Below are 18586 nucleotides of genomic sequence, written 5' to 3' on the forward strand. Positions count from 1 at the left end.
CAGGTGCCCCAGAAATCTGTTGCATTTTTATACACCAATAATGAAGCAGCTGAAAGAGAAATCAAGGAATCAATCTCATTTACAATTGCACCAAAAACCATAAGATACCTAGGCATAAACCTAACCAAAGAGGGAAAAGATCTGTATTCTGAAAAACTAGAGAACACTTAAGAAAGAAATTGAAGATGACACAAAGAAATGGAAAAACACTCCATGTTCACAGATTGGAAGAATAAATATTGTTAAAATGTTTAATCCACCCAAAGCAATCTATACATTCAATGCAATCCCTATTAACATATAGTTTTTCACAGAGCTAAAACAAATAATACTTAAATTTGTATGGAACCACACAAGACCCCAAATTAAAAAAAAAAAAAAGTGACCCTGAATAGCCAAAGCAATCTTGAAAAAGAAAAGCAAAGCTGCAGGCATCACAATTCAGGAATTCATGACATATTATAAAAACTGTAGTGATCAAAACAGTATGGTACTGGCACAAAAACAGATACATAGATCAATGGGACAGAATAGAAAACCCACAACTATATGGTCAACTAATCTTCGCAAAGCAGGAAAGAATATCCAATGGAAAAAAGACCATCTCTTCAACAAATGGTGTTTTGTTGGACCACTTTCTTACACCATACACAAAATAAATTCAAAATGGATGAAATCAGGCTCCTCTGCTATGAGCCTGCTTCTTCCTCTCCCACTCCTCCTGCTTGTGTTCCCTCTCTCGCTAGCTGTCTCTATCTCTGTCAAATAAATAAATAAAATCTTTAAAAAAAAAAAAAAAAAACCAAAATGGATGAAAGACCTAAGTGTGAGACAGGAAACCATCAAAATCTTAGAACAGAGGCAGTAACCTTTCTGACACTGGCCATAGCAACTTCTTACTAGACATGTTGCCAGAGGCAAGGGAAACAAAAGCAAAAATGAACTATTGGGACTTTATCAAAATAAAAACCTTCTGCACATTGAAGGAAACAATCCATAAAATGAAAAGGCAGCCTATGAAATGGGAGAAGATATTTGCAAATGACATATCTGATAAAGGGTTAGTATCCAACATATATAAAGGCCTCAACACCTTAACAAATAATCCAGTTAAAAAATGGGCAGAAGACATGAACAGACACTTTTCCAAAGAAGACATACAGATGGCCAACAGACACATGAAAAGATGCTCAACATCACTCAGTACCAGGGAAATGCAAATCAAAACCATGATGAGATACCACTTCACACCTGTCAGAATGAGTAACAACACAGGAAATGACAGGTGTTGGTGAGGACATGGAGATAGGGGAAACTTCTTACACTGTTGGGGGGAATGCAAACTGATGCAGCCATTGTTGAAAACAGTATGGAGTTTCCTCAAAAAGTTAAAAATAGGGGCGCCTGGGTAGCGCAGTCATTAAGCGTCTGCTTTCGGCTCAGGGTGTGATCCCGGCGTTCTGGGATCGAGTCCCACATTGGGCTCCTCCGCTGGGAGCCTGCTTCTTCCCCTCCCACTCCCCTGCTGTGTTCTCTCTCTCGCTGGCTGTCTGTCTCATAAATAAATAAAATCTTAAAAAAAAAAAAAAGTTAAAAATAGAATTACCCTATGATCCAGCAACTGCACTACTAAATATTTACCTAAAGGATACAAAAATACATATTTGAAGGGATACGTGCACCCCAATGTTTATAGCAGCATCATCAACAATAGCCAAATTATAGAAGGGGCCCAAATGGCTAATCAAGTGATGAATGGAAAAAGGTGTGGTAGATATATATAATGGAACATTACTCAGCCATAAGAAACCATGAAATCTCTCCATTTGCAGTAATGTAGATGGAGCTAGAGAGTATTATGCTAAGTGAAGTAAGTAAGTCAGAGAAAGACAAATACCAAATGATTTTACTCCTATGTGGAATTGAAGAAACAAAAGAGATGAGCATAGGGGATGGAAAAGAAAAAGAGAGAGGGAAGTAAACCATAAGAGACTCTTAACCATACAGAACAAACTGAGGGTTGCTGGAGGGAAGGTGGGTGGGGGATGGGCTAAATGGGTGATGGGCATTAAGGAGGGCACTTTCTGTAATGAAAATTGGGTGTTATATGAGTGATGAATCCCTAAATTCTACTCCTGAAACCAATATTACACTGTATGTTAACTAACTAGAATGTAAATAAAAAATTGATACAAAAAATAATTGTTAGTTTGTTTCTTTCAGTTCTGTCAGATATTTCCTTTTACTACTTCTTCTATGTTGAAGCTCTATTATCAGTGACATACACATAAAAGATTTTTATGTCAAGAACTTATGAATATTAATGATGTACTATATGTTGGTTAATTGAATTTAAATAAATTTAAAAAATAATACAAAAAATTTCAAATATCTGCAAATGTGAGAGAAGTTGGGCTGGGGCTGGGGGCCCACATCCCCGTGCAGAGTTGGGGTTCTGTTCTGCTCTTTGTCTTTGAGACATTCCTGCTGGGGCCATCTTGCAGGACCGCAACAGCATATGTTCAGGACATCTAAAATCCAAGAGATTTTTTTTATTGTTTCTGGATAAGATGCTAAACCTCTGATTTTGGACTATGGCCTTTGTATGCTTGTTTTTAAAAAATATTCCCTCATTTCTAAATTTGCTTATGTGTTTTTTAAACTTTTAATTTGCTTTGTTTTATCCTCTTAATCATTTCTCTCATCATTTTTAATGTCTTCTACCTTTTAAATCTATTACATTTTCATTGTTTTATTTTTCTTAGCTTGTACATCTTTTTTTTTTTAAAGATTTTATTTATTTATTTGACAGAGAGAGACAGCCAGCGAGAGAGGGAACACAAGCAGGGGGAGTGGGAGAGGGAGAAGCAGACTTCCCAGTGGAGCAGGGAGCCCAATGTGGGGCTCCATCCCAGGACCTTGGGATCATGCCCTGAGCCAAATGCAGATGCTTAACGACTGAGCCACTCAGGCGCCCCCTTTTAGCTTGTACATCTTATACTCTGGTTTTATAATTGTCCTTTATTAACATTTTAATACTTTAGCTTATTTACATTTTTAACATTTGGTTTATTTATAATCATTTTCTCTTACTTTATTGTTTTAACTTGCTATCCCTTAACTTTTGTTTTAGTAATTTATATTTATAAATTTTAATTATATAAGTGATACATAAATATATGCTTTTTTTCTGAGAATTAAAACACTACAGAAGTGTATGGACATGCATGGAATAATAAATGAAAGGTCCTCTTGTTACCCACCACCCCGGTCCTATTCTTCTTCCCAAACATTCCTTCCAAACATCCAACATACTAAGAGCAAAATGCAATTAATTGGATAATATCTTTATTATTCTGCAACTTTCATTCATATAATATGTCTTGGTGATCTTTTCTGTCAAAAAAGACAGACTGACTTTAATTTAATCATGGAATTCATAGTATAGATGTAACATGATTTACCTAATCATTCCCCCACGGATTTCTTCCAGGTGCTCTTTTCAGGGAATGCTTTTCTTTGATTATTATCCAAGTATTGAGTTTATGAGATTGTGTCATGAACCTGAGGTATGCATTACATAGAAAGATTCATGAATGACCAATCACTTATAAAATAAATCCTTACTCAAACTTTCTTTTTGTTTAACATTAGGTCCACTTTTTAAGTATTGGTGAGTCATTTTCTGACTCCAGTGAATATATAATGTAAAGGGAAGTTGCAAATGTTGCCAAAGATGCAGGATTTCATAAAGTCAATGAAAGTGATCTTGGTTTGCTTTAATTATAGGCAAAATGTTTTTCAAATAGGAATCTGATGCAGTTAAAGTCGACTTTAGTAGATATATCAAAAGAGTGTGCTTTGAAAAAAAAATCAAAGGATTTATAATCTTCCGATGAAGCCCTGTGAAATTTTACCAGAATTATTCTTTTGATGATCACTTAGCAAAAGCCTTTGTGAAGTAGAGAATGTCACATTGTTTTTTTTTTAGTTAAATTTCTTTTTTTTAATTTCTTTTATTTTTTATTATAATTTTTATTATGTTAGTCACCATACAGTATATCCTTAGTTTTTGATGTAATGTTCCATGATTCATTATTCGTGTATAACACCCAGTGCAACATGCAATACGTGCACTCCTTAATACCCATCACTAGCCTATCCCAGTCCCCCACGCCTCTCCCCTCTGAAGCCCTCAGTTTGTTTCCCAGAGTCCATAGTCTTTCATGGTTCATTCCCCCTTCTGTTTACCCCCCCTTCATTCTTCCCTTCTTTCTCCTACCGATCTTCCTGCTATTTCTTATGTTCCATAAATGAGTGAAACCATATGATAATTGTCTTTCTCTGCCTATTTCACTTAGCATAATCTCCTCCAGTCCCGTCCACGTTACTGCAAATATTGGGTAATCGTTCTTTCTGATGGCTGGGTAATATTCCATTGTATATATGGACCACATCTTCTTAATCCAGTCATCTGTTGAAGGGCATCTCAGTTTGTTCCACAATTTAGCTATTGTGGACAATGTTGCTATGAACATTGGGGTGCATATGGCCCTTCTCTTCACTACGTCTGTATCTTTGGGGTAAATTCCCAGTAGTGCAATTGCCGGATCATAGGGTAGCTCAATTTTTAACTTTTTAAGGGATCTCCACACTGTTTTCCACAGTGGCTGTACCAACTTGCATTCCCACCAACAGTGTAAGAGGGATCCCCTTTTGCCACATCTTCTCCAACATTTATTGTTTCTCACCTTGTCAATTTTTGCCATTCTAACTGGCGTGAGGTGGTATCTCAATGTGTTTTGACTTGAATTTCCCTGATGGCTAATGATTTTGAACATTTTTTCATGTGTCTGTTAGCCATTTGTATGTCTTCATTGGAAAAGTGTCTGTTCATATCTTCTGCGCATTTTTTTGATTTGATTACTTGTTTCTCATGTATTGAGTTTGAGAAGTTCTTTATAGATCTCAGATACCACCCTTTGATCTGTAGTGTCATTTGCAAATATCTTCTCCCATTCCTCGGGCTGCCTCTTAGTTTTTTTGACTGTTTCCTAGGCTGTGCAGAAGCTTTTTATCTTGATGAAGTCCCACAAGTTCATTTTTTCTTTTGTTTCTCTTGCCTTTGGAGATGTGTCATGAAAAAAGTTGCTGTGGCCGATGTCAAAGAGGTTACAGCCTATGTTCTCCTCTAGGATTTTGATGGATTCCTGTCTCACATCAAGGTCTTTCATCCATTTGGAGTTTATCTTTGTGTATGGTGTGAGAGAGCGGTCAAGTTTCATTCTTCTGTATATAGCTGTCCAATTTTCCCAGCACCATTTATTGAAGAGACTTTTTCCCACTGGATGTTTTTTCCTGCTTTGTCAAAGATTAGTTGCCCAAAGAGTTGAGGGTTCATTTCTGGAGTCTGTATTCTGTTCCATTGGTCTATGTGTCTGTTTTTGTACCAGTACCATGCTTTCTTGGTGATCACAACTTTGTAGTATAGCTTAAAATCAGGCAATGTGATGCCCCCAGCTTTGTTTTTCCTTTTCAACAATTCCTTGGCGATTTGGGGCCTTTTTTGGTTCCACACAAATTTAAGGGCTGTTTGTTAGAGTTCTTTGAAAAATGTCATTGGTATTTTGATCGGGATGGCATTGAAAGTGTAGATTGCTCTGGGTAGCACAGACATTTTAACTATGTTTATTCTTCCGATCCATGAGCATGGAATATTTTCCATCTTTTTGTGTCTTCTTCAACATCTTTCAAGAGTGCTCTGTAGTTTCTAGAGTATAGATCCTTTACCTCTCTGGTTAAGTTAATTCCCAGGTAATATATGATTTTTGGTGCTATTGTAAATGGAATTGATTCCCTAATTTTTCTTTCTTCGGTCTCATTGTTTGTGTATAGAAATGCAACTGATTTATGAGCATTGATTTTGTATCCTGCCACATTACTGAATTGCTTTATAACTTCTAGTAGTTTGGGGGTGGATTCTTTTGGGTTTTCCATATAGAGTATCATGTCATCTGCTAAGAGAGACAATTTGACTTCTTCTTTGCCAATTTGGATACCTTTTATCCCTTTTTGTTGTCTGATTGCTGTTGCAAGGACTTCTAGTACTATGTTGAATAATAATGGTGAGAGTGGGCATCCTTGTCATATTCCTGATCTTAAGGGAAAGACTTCCAGCTTTTCCCCATTGAGAATGATATTCGCTTTAGGCTTTTCATAGATGGTTTTTATGAAAGTGAGGAATGTACCCTCTATCCCTACACTCTGAAGTGTTTTAATCAGGAAAGGATGCTGTATTCTGTCAAATGCTTTTTCTGCATCAATTGAAAGGATCACATGGATCTTGACTGTTTTCTTGTTGATGTGATCTATCACACTGATAGATTTGTGATTGTTGAACCACCCTTGAATCCCACTTGGTCATGATGGATAATCCTTTTAATGTACTGTTTGATCCTATTAGCTAGGATCTTGTTGAGAATTTTGGTGTCCATATTCATCAGGGATATTGGTGTGTAATTCTCCTTTTTGATGGGGTCTTTGCCTGGTTTGGGGATCAAGGTAATACTGGCCTCATAGAATGAGTTTGGTAGTTTTCCTTCTGTTTCTATTTTGTGAAACAGCTTCAGGAGAATACGTATTTCTTCTTTGAATGTTTGGTTGAATTCCACGGGGAATCCATCAGGCCCTGGACTCTTGTTTTTTGGGAGGCTTTTGATCACTGCTTCAATCTCTTCATAATGAATTGGTCTGTTTAAATAATCAATTTCTTCCTGTTTCAGTCTTGGTAGTACAGGTTTCCAGGAAGGCATCCATTTCTTCCAGGTTGTTTAATTTATTGGCATAAAGCTGTTGATAAAAGTTTCTAATGATCCTTCCTATTTCATTGGTGTTGGTTGTGATCTCTCCCCTTTCATTCATAATTTTATTAATTTGGGTCCTTTCTCTGTTTTTTTGAATAAGTCTGGCCAGTGCCTTATCGATCTTATTCATTCTTTCAAAGAGCCAGCTTCTAGTTCTGTTGATCTGCTCTGCTGTGCTCCTGGTTTCTAATTCATTGATCTCTGTTGTAATCTTGATCACCTGCCTTCTTGTGCTTGGGTTAGGCCTGTTCTTCTGTTCCAGCTCCAACTTCTTGAGGTGAGAATATAAAAACTGCATTTTAGATTTTTCTGTTCTCTTGAGTGAGGCTTGGATGGCTATGTATTTTCCCCTTAGTACTGCCTTTGCAGTGTCCCATAGGTTTTGGACCGATGTGTTTTCATTTTCATTGGTCTCCAAAAATTGTTTAATCTCCTTCTTAATTACCTGGTTTACCCAATCATTCTTGAGCAGGATGGTTCTTAGTTTCCAAGTGTTTGAGTTTCTTCCAAATTTTTCCTTGTGATTGAGTTCCAGTTTCAAAGCATTGTGGTCTGAGAATATGCAGGGAATAATCTCAGTCTTTTGGTATCGGTTGAGACCTGTTTTGTGACCCAGTATATGGTCTATTCTGGAGAAAGTTCCATGTGCATTTGAAAAGAATGAGTATTCTGTTGTTCTGGGGTGTAGTGTTCTGTATATATCTATGAGGTCCATCTGGTCCAGTGTGTCATTCAAAGCTCTTGTTTCTTTGTTGATTTTTTGCCTAGGTGATCTGTCTATTGCTGAGAGTGGAGTGCTAAGGTCCCCTACTATTAAGGTATTATTATCCATATGTCTCTTTATTCTGGTTAAGAGTTGGCTTGTGTATCTTGCTGCTCCCCTGTTGGGGGCATAGATATTTATAATTGTCATATCCACTCATTGGATACATCCTTTAAGAATAATATAGTGTCCTTCTGTATCTCTAACTACGGTCTTTAGTTTAAAATCCAATCTGTCTGATATGAGAATTGTTACCCCAGGTTTCTTTTGAGGTCCATTGGCATGAAAAATGATTTTCCATCCCTTCACTTTCAGTCTGGATGTATCTTTAGGTTCAAAATGAGTCTCTTGCAGACAGCAAATGGATGGGTCATGTCTTTTTATCCAATCTGCCACCCTGTGGCATTTTATGGGAGCATTTAGGCCATTCACATTGAGAATGATTATTGAGAGATATGATTTTAATGATGTCATGATGCCTATGAAGTCTTTGTTTCTATAGATTGTAAATTTCTGTTCTGTGTTACTCTTGGGGCCTTTTTACTTTTATAGAACCCCCCTTAATATCTCATGTAGGGCTGGCTTGTTGGTGGTTACAAATTCCTTCAATTTCTGCCGATCTTGGTAGGTCCTTGTCTCTCCATCCATTCTGAATGACAGCCTTGCTGGATAAAGGATCCTTGGCTGCATGTTCTTCTCAGATAGAGCTTTAAAAATGCCCTGCCAACCCTTCCTGGCCTACCAGGTCTCTGTAGACAGGTCTGACATAATTCTGGTATTTTTCCCTCTGTACGTAAGGATTTTCTTCCCCCTGGCTTTTTTCAATACTGTATCCTTGGATCTAATTGTGAATTGCACTATGATGTGACATGGTGTAGGTCTGTTTTCATTGACCTTGGGAGGGGTCCTGTCTGCCTCTTGGACATGAATGCTTATTTCCTTTGCCAGATTAGGGAAGTTCTCAGCTACAATTTGTTCAAATATCTCTTCTAGACCTCTCTATTTCTCTACCCCCTCAGGGATGCTGATGATTCTGACATTGGAACATTTCATTGAGTCAGTAATCTCCCGTAATCTACATTATTGAGATTGGAGTTTTTTAAGCCAAGTTTCTGTTTTAACTTTCTCTTCTACCATCCCATCCTCTGATTCACTAATTCATTCTTCTGCCTCATTTACCCTGGCCATCAGAGCGTCTAGTTTAGACTGCATTTGATTCATAGCAGTTTTAATTTCTGCCAGATTCACTCTCATTTCTGCCCTTAGAGATTCTATATTCTCATTAATATTTTCGTTAATATTTTTTTCAAGCCTACACATCATCTTGACTATTGTTACTCTGAACTCCATTTCTGACAATTTGGTTATATCCATATCCATCAGTTCTGTGGCAGAGGCCACAGTCTCTGTGTCCTTTTTTTGTTGAGGGTTTCTCTTCTTCATTATTCTGATGAGGAGAGGTTGCGGGGATGCCCAGAGCACAAATTATTGACCAGGACCCAGGCAGTGTGCACTAGTTTTATAGGTACCCTAGGGATGTGGGCTTCTTGATTTTTCAGCCTGCCTTCTGGGGGAGAGCCTGCTGCACTGGTACTCAGGCAACTCTGTTTGGGTAGCGTTGCCCTGTCCTCTGCAGCGGGGGGGGGGGGGAGGGGGTGTGGGGATGGGCACAATGTGAGCTGGTATTTCCGGGTTTTTGTTCTCTGGTGGCTTTCCCTGGCGGTTTTTCTCTGACTCTTCTGAGAGTCAGAGCTGCAGTGGCCGTATCCTAGCCTCTGTCTCAGAACAGAGAGATCACCGTCTGCTCTCCACTGAGCTCTCCTGGCCACTTTAACAATTTCTGGCGGTGTTGCTAAAAACCCCGCAGCATCCCGGGATGTGCGCCCACAGCCACTCTCCCAGCCCTTGCTTCCAGGGCCAGCTGGTCTCTGTCCTTTGTGCTTCTAACACCGCCAGCTGCCCCCGGTTCCCACGCATGCTCCTGAGCTCCCTGTTTCAGTGTGGTTCGAGTGCGCTCTGGAGCGCCAGTTTCTGTGTGGCTGCACATGCGCTCTCGATATCAGTCTGGTTCTAGTGAGTGCTCCGGAGCTCCGGTTTTTAGTCTGGTCGCATGCGCGTTCCTGAGCTCTCAGTTTCAGTCTAGTTCTAGTGTGCGCTCCAGAGCTCTGGTTTTCAGTTTGGATGCGTGCACGCTCCCGAGCTCCTGGTTACAATCCAGTTCCAGTGAGCACTCTGGGGCTCCGGTTTTCAGTCTGGTTGTGTGCGTGTTCCCAAGCTCCCAGTCTCAGTCCAGTTCCAGTGAGCACTCCGGAGCTCCGGTTTTCAGTCTGGTCGTGTGCATTCCCGGGCTCACGGTCTCAGTCTGTTTTTGCAGGGGTGCCAGTCCGCGAGTCCGGCCCACTCCCCAGTGCAGGTGGCTACTGCTTCCTGGCACCCGAGCGTGGCGGCTCCCTCCCCCTTCCGTTTATCTCCCCATATCTGTGCACAGATTCACGGCTCCCTGCTTCATACCTCAATATTCAGCGCTGGAGATGTTCGTTTGTAGAGATCCAGATGTATCTTCCTGCACCTCAGGCTGATTTGGTGGGTGTTCAGGATGGTCTGGTAGATATCCAGCTCAATTCAGGGGATCAGCTGAAAAAAGGGTCCCCTACTCCTCTGCCATCTTTTCTCCTCCTCCGAGAATGTCACATTCTGTTATCATGTAATTTTGTCAAGCATATTTTTAAGTTTCTACTAAGATTTAGTACACATATACAATTGTAACCTAAATTTTGTTGAATATAAAACAAGTAAAAATTATTTCATAATTTATTATTATTATTTTTAAGTAGGCTCCACACCCAGCATAGAGCCCAGCATGGGGCTTGAACACATGACCCTGAGATCAAGACCTGAGGTGAGATCCAGAGTTGGATGCTCAACTGACAGAGCCACCCAGGCACCTTTTCAGTTTTAATTTTAAGATAAACTTCCAAATTCTTCCTCCCTCCTTCCATTCTTTCTATGCAATGTTTTTCTTTATTTTATATGGATTTGTTTTCATTTTTTTAATGGCACAAATTATCCTAAATTATTCACTTATTTAGGATCTCACATAACTGAGTACCTGATATTCTGCCCCCCAACCAATCTGCTTCTCTTGTTATAAAGATTTCAAGAAAGAGAAAGGGTTAACTGTATTAAATGCTGTTGAATGACCTAGTAGGACAAGGACAGAGAAGTGATTATTGGATCAAGCAAGGTGGAGGTCATTGGTGACCTTGATAAGAGCTGCGTCAGGGTGAAAGGTTGGTTTCAATGGGTTTAAGGGAGAGTGGGGGAAAGGTACTTGGAGGTAGTGAGAATAGAATTCTCTTTTAAGGGTTTGCTGTGGACAGAAAGAAAGGAATGGATAATCGCTGGAGAGGAACGTGAGTCTAGATTGGATTTTACCTTTTAAGACTGGAGGTTACAGCATATTTGTATGTTGATGGGAGTTATGCAGTAGTGAGATAATGCAGAAGCGAGAGGGGGATTTTTGAGGGGTGCAAAGGAGTTATTAGGTATTAGTAACTGCAGTTTCCAAGGAATAACAATGGGAAATAGTGGCTGAAATACATAGGACAAGATCATTGTGGGGGAGGAGGTTAAAGAACCATCAGGCCAGGTTATTGGAAGGACTATCCATATGTATGTTAAATTCACTAAGAACTGTGATGGGAGTAGTTTTGGAAAGAAGGAAAGTGAGTCAGGAGATAAACCTTAAAAGAAAGGGGGTAAGTGGATGATGGCAACAAGGCAGATAGTGGATGGTAAAATTTGATTTTTTGTTGTTTTAATGTTAAAAATACCCTGCTTTTTAATTTTCTTCATTCTTACCTTTAATTTTATATAGTTTTTGTTTTTAATTTATGATTTAACTTTTTACTACATGATTCTTATTTCTATGACTTTTTCTTCTTTTATGGTAAACATATTTAATTTTCTCTTTGCCCTTTATGTTTTGTGGATATTTCCCATTCTTTTAAAATATTATTAAAGGTTTACTTTACCTTAGTTCTAAAAGAGAATAATTTTCTATTTTGTCGATTCTTGGTTTTAATACCCAGCAAAATTTGTGGTTACAGGGCAAGTCTAAACCCTATAGAGTGGAAATTGGCTATGATTTCCACTGTCATTTTCCTTGGAGATTTGTATCTCTTTCATAGTTTCTTGTGGTACGTGAACCTCTGAACTTCATTTCCTTATTATCAGGGCTACGGAAATATATCGACTATAACAGAAATAGTTGCAATAAAATTTTTAAGGAGAATGATAGTACCTTTAGTACAAAATTGTGATTCACTAAATAACATAAAGTCCAAAGGCTTTAACCTTCCTTTGCACAGACCACTAATAACCACTCTCATTTTCAGAACAGTAAAATTTTGAATCTTTGAAGCTATTTGTTTCAGGTGCATCAAAACGTGTTTTAATTTTTGATGAACTAACACATTAGCCATTTGGATAGCTTATTCTTTTAAGATGGCTGAAAACAGTGTCAACCCCTTTTAGTAAGAGGTATTTTGTTAAATATTAAAATGCTGTCAGTAGTGGTATAACTGTTTATCATTCTTCCCTCTTTTTGCTAGTAACAGCATCCCCTTTGTCCTTTTACGAACTTCTCTTCCACCACCTAGTAGGGCTGTTTGTCACATGAATTCATTTCCAGCACAGGAATAGGGATGCAGCCCAGGGGCCAATCAAAGCGTCTTACTCACCGGATATGATTAATATGGGAATGGTACATGACCCACAAAGGGACAGTAAGGGATTGATAGAGATCCACACAGAAGCTTTTGCCTATGATCCTCTTCACTGAATAGGAGTAATAGATTAGCCTGGAGCTGTCAGGGACTGTCTGTGCCACCATGTAGAGATAGAGAAGGTTGGCAGGGGGGAGGAGTGTGGAGGGAGAAAGGGAGCTCAGTCCTTTTTTAAATCATTTTAATACCCCTGGTCTGTCATGCCTGATTTATCCATGGACTTTTCAGTTATGTGACCCAATAAATCATGTCTCTGTTTGGTAAGTTTGAGCTGCATTCTGTCACGTGGTAGCAAAAAAGCTCTGAAGATAAATTGTCTGATATCATGAATATCTTCCCATGGCCATACTTATATTTTCACTCTATTGTTTTAAAAAGGCTATATAATATTTCATTGTACAAATATATTATAATTTGTTTTACAAGATTCTACTGAAGATTGTTTCCAGTTTTTTTTAATGACAAATCATGCTGTAGTAAATATCCAGATATGTGTGCATGTACGTGTAAATATAGTATCAAGATTGTTGGGTCAAATGGATATGTGGGTTTGAATTTTGATGGATCTGGAAAAGTGACATTCTACTCCTTCAAACCTTATACCCAGTTAGTGTTTCTAACAGGAGTATATGAAAGTGCCTGTTTTTGTACATATTCAATATTCTGAGTATTTTCCTATCTGAGGGGATAAATCTTGTCTCATTTTTATCAACTTACTTTTTGAGATTATTAAATTTATTTAACTACTTATTTTATTTAATAAAACTTATTAAACTACTGAGATTATTAAACTTATAAACTACTTATTGAGATAAAAACAACTTACTTTTTGAGATTATCAACTGATGAGTAAATAATTAATTTTACATGGTACTTTTCTATGGCTATACTTACCTAGAAGTTTAGTCTTGAATAGTAGCAGAGTAAACTAATCACTCCTTTGTCTAGTGGCCTCTTCTCACCTCTAAATTACGATGCTGATCACAGATTATTTATGGAAGAAATAAAGGCAGCTAGTATTCATGAAGTCTAATGATCCTCTTCAATAATTTCCAAATTTGTCCCTAACTTTTACCAGAGACATTAAGAAGGTGGAAAGTTTACTATTATGAATTTCAAATTTTATACCTTCCATTGCTGCTGCGCTGGTGGAGAAATGAGTAGGTAGCATCAAGAGTCAATAGGTAAGGAAACAGAAGAAATGAGGGAGCTAGGTAATGTACAAGCAGTAAAGCAATCCCCAAAGTGCTGGGAACTGTTTCAAATTCAGCTCAAGTTAAATTCAGATACACAGAGTGTGGGTTGGGGAGCAGGTGTAAAATAAAATATAAAGGCATTACAAGTTTCTTATTAATCTGAACAGAAGGTTCTCCAAAAAACAAAGAAACAAACAAAACAACTCTACTTTTTACATTTCCAGAAGCAGTTCTCTTACTTGAAAGTTTTCTTTGATCCTTTCAGGGTTAAAGCTTTTAGGAATAACAACCACTCCTCTCTGGATGTTGAAACGCAAAACAACTTGAGCTGCTGTCTTCTTATACTTTCGTCCCAGTGCATTTAGAAGTTCATCCTTGAGCAAAGGTGGAGAAGATACATTCACCCTTAAAAAAAAAATCAAAACCTGTATCATATTTAGCTCAAGTAATGAGAGCAGGTGGTTAGTCAATTACCCCCTCCTCTGTCTCCCTATCCACGTGGTCACCTACCAGGACACTTCAGGTCCCCTGTAACCAATTTCTCAGAGTGCGGAGCACTCAGTGAAGAGTTGCTTTTACCATGAAAATATTGAGAGAGGCAAGTTGAGAGAGCTGCCTCTTACAGAGGGTAAATAAATTTCTTTGATGGGTCTCAGAGACAGAGAACTGAGTTGGAAGTAGGCCTACAAGGGAAGGCAGGATGGCCAAAATGGAAGAAACAGAGGCACAACTCTTAGAGTCATCTTCACGCAGAAAAATTTCTACTTAAGTCTGTGGAACACATCACATCAGAAATGCTGCCTTTGAATCCAGAGATCAAGAAATGCTAAAATTTCAGGATATGGTCATGGCGAGTCGTTGTCAAATAATACCTAAACTAATGTTTATTGAGCATTTCCTATGTTTCAGGCACTGTTAGGTAATTTTATACATACGGTGTAATCAATTCTTATACCACCTCTGTGAGGAAGGTTTTATTAGCTCCAACTTGTATACATAGAGACTGGCTTGAAGAGATTAAATTTATTTCTTAAAATCACAGAGCCATATAGTCATGCCAGTCAAGTAATTCACATTAGTCTCATACTCTGCACCAAAGGAAACACTGCTGAAGAGACATACAGCATTGCTTACCAGGTTGGATTCCTAGAGGTCCCCAAAGGGCTGTATGCAATAATGACAATGTCATGTTGTTGGCAAAATTTCAAGAGTTTTGGCTGGGTGAAATACGGATGGCACTCAACCTACATGGTTGCATTGGAGAGCAGAGCACAAAATTAAAGCCTTGTGGTGAATGCAGTTTTACAGTTTTTAAAGAGTTTTTCAATAAAGTCCATTTACAAGTATGATGGATAATGAGGCAAATGCCAAATATTTGTTCCTAACAAGGAAGTTTACATTGTTTACTGGTGAGATTAATTAAAACAAGGTTAGTGAGGTCACCATCTGTGGAATAATTCTAAAATAAGTGGAGAGCAAATTCAATTTCATGAAGTTATCATAGTTTAAAACTTTGAGGGAACAGACTTAATTATTTACAGTCACCATTCCAGCAACTACAATTTTCTGTAACAAGAAAAACAGTCTCAAGGTTCAGGTTACAGTCTCAGTAAGTAGAAGTGACATGTTGCAGAAGCCCTCTCTCTGTAGCTCTCAAGCATCTCAGAATATTTTCACAAGGGGTAGAGCGTGTATAAAATGAAATCTCCCGATGAATTCTGTCGTTTTGGCCGGGAGTTCTTTACACCACCCAGTGCAGGCCTACGTTCATCTTTAGTATCTTACTGGCAAGATTCCTGCACCAAAAATACTTGTGTCACAAAGTTCTCAAAGTTTCTTCTTAACCACTATGGTAATTTTTGACCTATGATTTTCTTACCTTTTTTAATTAAAATCAACCAAGGGTGAATTAAAATAATGGAAACATATAGTTATTATCCTCATTGTCTGGAATAGTGCGTATTTGATGAGTTTTATTTCTAGAAGGCACAAGGAGATGCTTCTGATGAAATGACAAATGTAAACTGGGACTCTTCACGGTGGGTCTTCTTTCTGTTCCCTAATTTGATATACTTTTTTTCCCCTGATATAATCTTGTTCCCTTACCCTAAGAAACACTTGTAGGACTTCTCCCCCTTGGAACATTTCTTAAATAATTCTAGAAAGTAACACACAGACTAAAATAAAGCAGGAATCACACTTCTTAGTGTTTCCTTCCGTTACCCTCTCCGACTTCCAACATCGCTCTCTACTTTTTCAATTCCAATCTTGTCTATTATTGGTAGACCAGTCTCTCCAAAACATGTATTTTATCACGTCATTCCACTGCTTAGAAACTAAGTATGAATTCCTTAATTTAATGCCTGCCTGCTCATTCCAAACACAACATTTCATTTTCCCACAAGGATTCCTTTCTAATCAGATTGGCATCCCGTTGCTTGTCCCTGGCCTATTAAATATGTAGAAGTATGTATGTATATATCCGTATGTATATATGTGTGTGTTTATATATGCGTTGAACAGTTTTATAACCTACACTTTGAAAAAGGACTTCATCTGGCTTGTGGCAAAAGGTATGCATAATAAGGCTGTTACAAATAGAAATAAAACAAATAGGTATGCACATACCAAATCAGTGACTGAACGGAATCTGTGAACTGAACTTTGGGACTATACAGAGAGTTGCATTGGGCAACATACTAGAAACATCTGCTCAACAAAAGCTTTTGAGTTAACATATAAACTCAACAACATAACTTAAAATAATATAACTTAAATCTTTGCATAGACAGTTGTTAGGTAAAAATTCCAGGGCATATCACTAAGGGGACAACCAGTGGGGGAAATTCTGGGGGTCGGAGTGGATAAGCTAATAAGTTTCATGTGCATATGAATTCACAGAGAACCATATTCCTTCTTTTCAGAGCATTTATCTCAGTTTCTAATTATCGATAACTTTTGTGATTGTTTGATTAATGTGTGCTCCCCACTAGACAGCTAGTGCTGCAAGAGGAAGGGCTGTATCTGTCTTTGGTCACTTATGCATGCCTAGTACCTAGCAAAGTGCCTGGCATAAGGCAGTTGCTCGATGACTGTTGAATGAAAACATAATGATACAGAGAGGACCAAGCGAGCATCTTAGGAAGTATTACTGATGCTGCTGACTGTTACAGGAGGGGCTTCATCAGGACTATAGCTTGGTGGGGGCATTTCAGGCCAGTGAATGATCCTTGTTCGGTATGCTGGCATCTAATGCTCAGTTTAAGGTAGAGGGTAGTGATGGTTTCTGTTGTCACAGTGCCCTGATGTCATCACTGCCCTGGAACTTGTTCATTTTCAAGGAGAAGCATATCTATGTACACTTGCTTCCTTCTTTGCTAGGCATCTTGACATGTCTGTGGCTTTTACAACACTATTTGGTAAGTGTAGAACTTCGGATATCAAAATCTCACAAGGTGAAGTTAAGCTGGACAGAACCTGTGAAGGAAGACATTGACCCCATCCTGTGTCTTTCTGCAACAAAACGGTGTTGAATTTTCATTTCATTAAGTCACGCAAAAAATATTTATTGATTCTGAAATCAGGACACCTGTGATTTAGGCATTAAGTAAATAGGGTTGGGAAAAAATTGAAGAATTTGGAGATCTTTCCTTTCTCCCCACCTCGCTCCTTTTGTCTGTTAGTAGAGCTAGGTGTGTGAGATTAAATGGCCTGAGGTAGATCCACAGTCTTCTTTGAATTAGGTTGGGGGAACACCCCATGACAAATTGCCCACCAGGAAGGCTTTTAGAGAGATTAAGCCAGGGATGGAGCCTGGAGACACATTTGCTTAGATAGACATTAGGGGTGGTACTAAGGAAGCTTGGGAAGCTCAGGCTCTGAGAATGAGTATAGAGTGAGGTCATACTGTATGTGCCCTTGTTCATAAAGTCTATGAAAAAATACAAAATTTTGCCAATTATACTTTAGATTTATTCTAAAGGGAAAATTAGCTTTTAAATATGTGAATTCTGAATTATGCAAGATCTTTATGTATGTATCCCTTATATATAAAATATGTCCACCCTCTATAATGCCCACAACATGTCATCATGTTCCTGGACTGAAAGCTGCTCATTTTGTGTCTCTGGAGTAGAGGTAGTCCTACCCAGGGCACAGGGTAATGGGTGGTGGCCAGTAGACCGGCACTTTGATCTGTACTATCTCTAGAGTGTTGGTATATGCTATTTTCAAACACCATGAAGCAAATGAATAAGTTTGGGATATGATCTTCCAACATGTCTTGTTTCCCTTTCAGGGTACATTTGTGAAGCTATTCGTGATTCTTGTGCCAACATATCAGGGTATTTCCTCCTTGGCATGAGAAGACACACTGTCAAATTCTTATTCCACTTTTCATTCTGAGGTCAAACATCGCCATCTTTCTTTGTGTATTTGTAAGAGGAAACATGTGTCATTTTAACCTTTGATAACAGTATTATTCTTGGGGGGTGCAGGAGGGATTTGTGCTGGTAAGGATTAGAGTAGGAATAAAGGGATAGATTGAGATCAGTTAGGAAGTCAAGGGCTGTTGCTCTCTGCTCCTAGAGCATATGGTATAATGTTGGCTTAGGTGTCAATTAGGAAGTGATACTTCTAAATATAGCGACACTTCTATTTTAGCTGGCTATTGTCCTGATAGGTAATAATTCATTATTTCTGTTATGAACTCAAGACTGTTTTGAGTTACTAAAAACAATGAATCAAGCAAACAAATCAACCATAACTCCAAAACGTGAATATTTACCCTAAGAACATTTTTTAATGTAGCCTCTTAGTGTTTTTTGAAGTAGAGTGAAGAGAGTATCATTATCCCCATTTAACAAGGTGGGTAACTGTATTTTGTTGTGATTATAAAAGTAACATATGCTCACAGAAGATTTGGAAAATACAGAAAATCATAAAGAAGAAAACAAAATTCACTTGTAATTCACAGCC

The 18586-nt window shown here is 38.3% G+C and overlaps 1 protein-coding gene across 1 annotated transcript in view; it reads right to left on the reverse strand.

Annotated features, from left to right (window-relative positions):
• Window positions 1–18586, reverse strand: part of AKR1D1 (aldo-keto reductase family 1 member D1) — a 48929-nt gene that overhangs the window by 3810 nt on the left and 26533 nt on the right. Inside the window, exons 6-7 of the mRNA XM_045792569.2 lie at window positions 14744–14853; window positions 13849–14014 (exon numbers count right to left, since the gene is read on the reverse strand). Coding sequence (XP_045648525.2) covers window positions 13849–14014; window positions 14744–14853 — 276 coding nt within the window. The remainder of the gene's footprint in view (window positions 1–13848; window positions 14015–14743; window positions 14854–18586) is intronic.

This window comes from Ursus americanus, chromosome 3 (assembly GCF_024610735.1).
Source record: "Ursus americanus isolate L20-20 chromosome 3, mUrsAme1.1.p, whole genome shotgun sequence".
Taxonomy (NCBI): Eukaryota; Metazoa; Chordata; class Mammalia; order Carnivora; family Ursidae; genus Ursus; species Ursus americanus.